At 41.3% G+C, this 3,351-nt stretch overlaps 1 protein-coding gene across 1 annotated transcript; it reads left to right on the forward strand.

Moving 5' to 3' along the window:
• Positions 1–530: 530 nt before the first annotated feature.
• LOC145877307 (uncharacterized) lies at positions 531–3,127 on the forward strand. The gene has a single exon (XM_082972619.1). It carries the CDS (start codon positions 638–640, stop codon positions 3,056–3,058), a length of 2,421 nt encoding a protein of 806 aa, XP_082828745.1. The 5' UTR covers positions 531–637; the 3' UTR covers positions 3,059–3,127.
• The last annotated feature ends 224 nt before the right edge of the window (positions 3,128–3,351 follow it).

Raw genomic sequence — 3,351 nt, forward strand, 5'->3', positions numbered from 1 at the left:
ATTGATGTTTATAATGTGTTATTGTCTGCTTGATTTACTGTAGGGTCTCGTTAGTCCGTTTGGAAACGGAGATACTTAGCTCATAATGTGTAGAGAACTGTTCCTTGATGGATAGGCTATTGTTCAACACACAGAGCTATTTTCCTATATTTGTTGTTAGGTGTAGTTATGGGTCCTACAGTAGGTCTATGTTATTGTTAGGTGAAGTTATGGGTCCTACAGTAGGTCTATGTTATTGTTAGGTGAAGTTATGGGTCCTACAGTAGGTCTATGTTGTTGTTAGGTGAAGTTATGGGCCAATTTGGCAAACAGTGTACAAACCCTCATTGTCAGGCTGATGGAAAAGCCAAAGAGCATTTTACTGGTTGAAGTGTTTTTTAAGTACAAAGCGGTTGATTTGCGATGACGACACAAACATATTAAGCAGGAGATTCAAGCGAGCCTGACAATTATAATCCAAAGTAGTGTGAAATGAACTAATGGAGGTTACTCCCCTGAGCAAACATCTTTTCTCACCAGCAAACATAGAAAAGGGCCTCCAATCTTAGATGTTACTACTAATGTGAAAACAAGACAAAATATGACTATTGTTGCTCATTTTAAGACAAATGTCAAGTAATCATTACATTCATTACAGATGTCAATTGTTGTTCAACATCATGGCTACGCTGTTGGCATGACCTTTTACAGTGGATTTCTGCTGTTGTGGGCCTTTAACCATCTGTATGACTTTGTCATTCACACAGGAGAGAGACGGGACTATCGTGGATCCTCTGGGGAGCCTCAACAACCTCATGATGCTGATGAGGCAGAGAAGAGTCTCTCCAGATCAGAACTCCTCAAGAAACACCAGCAGAGACCCACAGGGAAGATAATTAACCTCTCTGACTGTGGGAAGAGATTCACCTCATCAGGCATTAAAATTCATCGGAGAAGCCACACAGTAGAGAAAGCTTATTGCTGTACTCAATGTGGGAAGAGTTTTGATACATCTAGCCATCTTATTGTACACCAAAGAACACACACAGGAGAGAAATCTTATAGCTGTGATGAATGTGGGAAGAGTTTTACTCATCGAAGCAGCCTGATATCACACCAGAGAATACACACAGGAGAGAAACTTTCTAGCTGTGATGAATGTGGGAAGAGTTTTACTCGTTCAACCAGCCTGAAATTACACCAGAGAACACACACAGGAGAGAAATCTTTTAGCTGTGATCAATGTGGGAAGAGTTTTACTCAACTAGGCAACCTGATAACACACCAGAGAACACACACAGGAGAGAAACCATATAGCTGTGATGAATGTGGGAAGAGTTTTACTCAATCAACCAGCCTGAAATTCCACCAGAGAAAACACACAGGAGAGAAAACTTTTAGCTGTGATCAATGTGGGAAGAGTTTTACTCATCGAAGCAGCCTGATATCACACCAGAGAATACACACAGGAGAGAAACTTTCTAGCTGTGATGAATGTGGGAAGAGTTTTACTCGTTCAACCAGCCTGAAATTACACCAGAGAACACACACAGGAGAGAAACCTTTTAGCTGTGATCAATGTGGGAAGAGTTTTACTCAGCTAATCAACCTGATAACACACCAGAGAACACACACAGGAGAGAAACCATACAGCTGTGATGAATGTGGGAAGAGTTTTACTCATTCAACCAGCCTGAAATTACACCAGAGAACACGCACAGGAGAGAAACCTTTTAGCTGTGATCAATGTGGGAAGTGTTTTACTCATCGAAGCAGCCTGATATCACACCAGAGAGTACACACAGGAGAGAAACCGTATATCTGTGATGAGTGTGGGAAGAGTTTTACTTGCTTGCGCAATCTGACTCTTCACCAGAGAACACACACAGGAGAGAAACCCTATAGCTGTACTCGATGTGGGAAGTTTTTTTTTAAATCTAACCATCTGACGATACACCAAAGAAGACACACAGGAGAGAAACCCTATAGCTGTACTCAATGTGGGAAGAGTTTTGTTCAATCTGGAGAACTGAAGATGCACCAGAGAAGACACACAGGAGAGAAACCCTATAGCTGTACTCGATGTGGCAAGAGTTTTGTTCAATCTGGCAAACTGAAGATACACCAAAGAACACACACGGGAGAAAAACCTTATAGCTGTGGTCAATGTGGGAAGAGGTTTGCTGCATCTAGCACTCTGACTCAACACCAGAGAACACACACAGGAGAGAAACCTTTTAGCTGTGATCAATGTGGGAAGAGTTTTACTCAGCTAATCAACCTGATAACACACCAGAGAACACACACAGGAGAGAAACCATACAGCTGTGATGAATGTGGGAAGAGTTTTACTCATTCAACCAGCCTGAAATTACACCAGAGAACACGCACAGGAGAGAAACCTTTTAGCTGTGATCAATGTGGGAAGTGTTTTACTCATCGAAGCAGCCTGATATCACACCAGAGAGTACACACAGGAGAGAAACCGTATATCTGTGATGAGTGTGGGAAGAGTTTTACTTGCTTGCGCAATCTGACTCTTCACCAGAGAACACACACAGGAGAGAAACCCTATAGCTGTACTCGATGTGGGAAGTTTTTTTTAAAATCTAACCATCTGACGATACACCAAAGAAGACACACAGGAGAGAAACCCTATAGCTGTACTCAATGTGGGAAGAGTTTTGTTCAATCTGGAGAACTGAAGATGCACCAGAGAAGACACACAGGAGAGAAACCCTATAGCTGTACTCGATGTGGCAAGAGTTTTGTTCAATCTGGCAAACTGAAGATACACCAAAGAACACACACGGGAGAAAAACCTTATAGCTGTGGTCAATGTGGGAAGAGGTTTGCTGCATCTAGCACTCTGACTCAACACCAGAGAACACACACAGGAGAGAAACCTTATAGCTGTGATCAATGTGGGAAGAGTTTTACTACATCTAGCACTCTGACTCTACACCAGAGAACACACACAGGAGAGAAACCTTATAGCTGTGATCAATGTAACAAGAGATACTCTGATAAAAGACATCTGATCAAACATCAGAAAATACATGAAGGAGTTGTTTCATGATATCAATGAATTAATGTCACAATGTAGAATGTTTTAACATTGTAGAAGGAGTATTTTAATGATGTCACAATGTAGAACCCTAAACGTTTGTCCCCTGTTCTATTGATTTCAACATGATATGGATATTAGCCTCAGGGGGAAAATCCAGGCTCTGAAATGGAAGAGTTACTATTTATGTGATTTAACAAAAAGTGACTAACAAAAAAAGAGTTGGTGACCATGTTGGTGACCCACTGGAATCAAAATGCAACACTTCAAAATGTAGCTAGCTGTTTTCTACAAATTGTCCTCTA

This window comes from Salmo salar, unplaced genomic scaffold (assembly GCF_965601325.2).
Source record: "Salmo salar unplaced genomic scaffold, fSalSal1 ptg000838l, whole genome shotgun sequence".
In the NCBI taxonomy this organism is placed as follows: domain Eukaryota; kingdom Metazoa; phylum Chordata; class Actinopteri; order Salmoniformes; family Salmonidae; genus Salmo; species Salmo salar.

What these genes read in the sequence shown, in the direction of transcription:
- LOC145877307 (XM_082972619.1), top strand. Translation starts at nt 638, where the DNA reads ATGTCAATTGTTGTTCAACATCATGGCTACGCTGTTGGCATGACCTTT.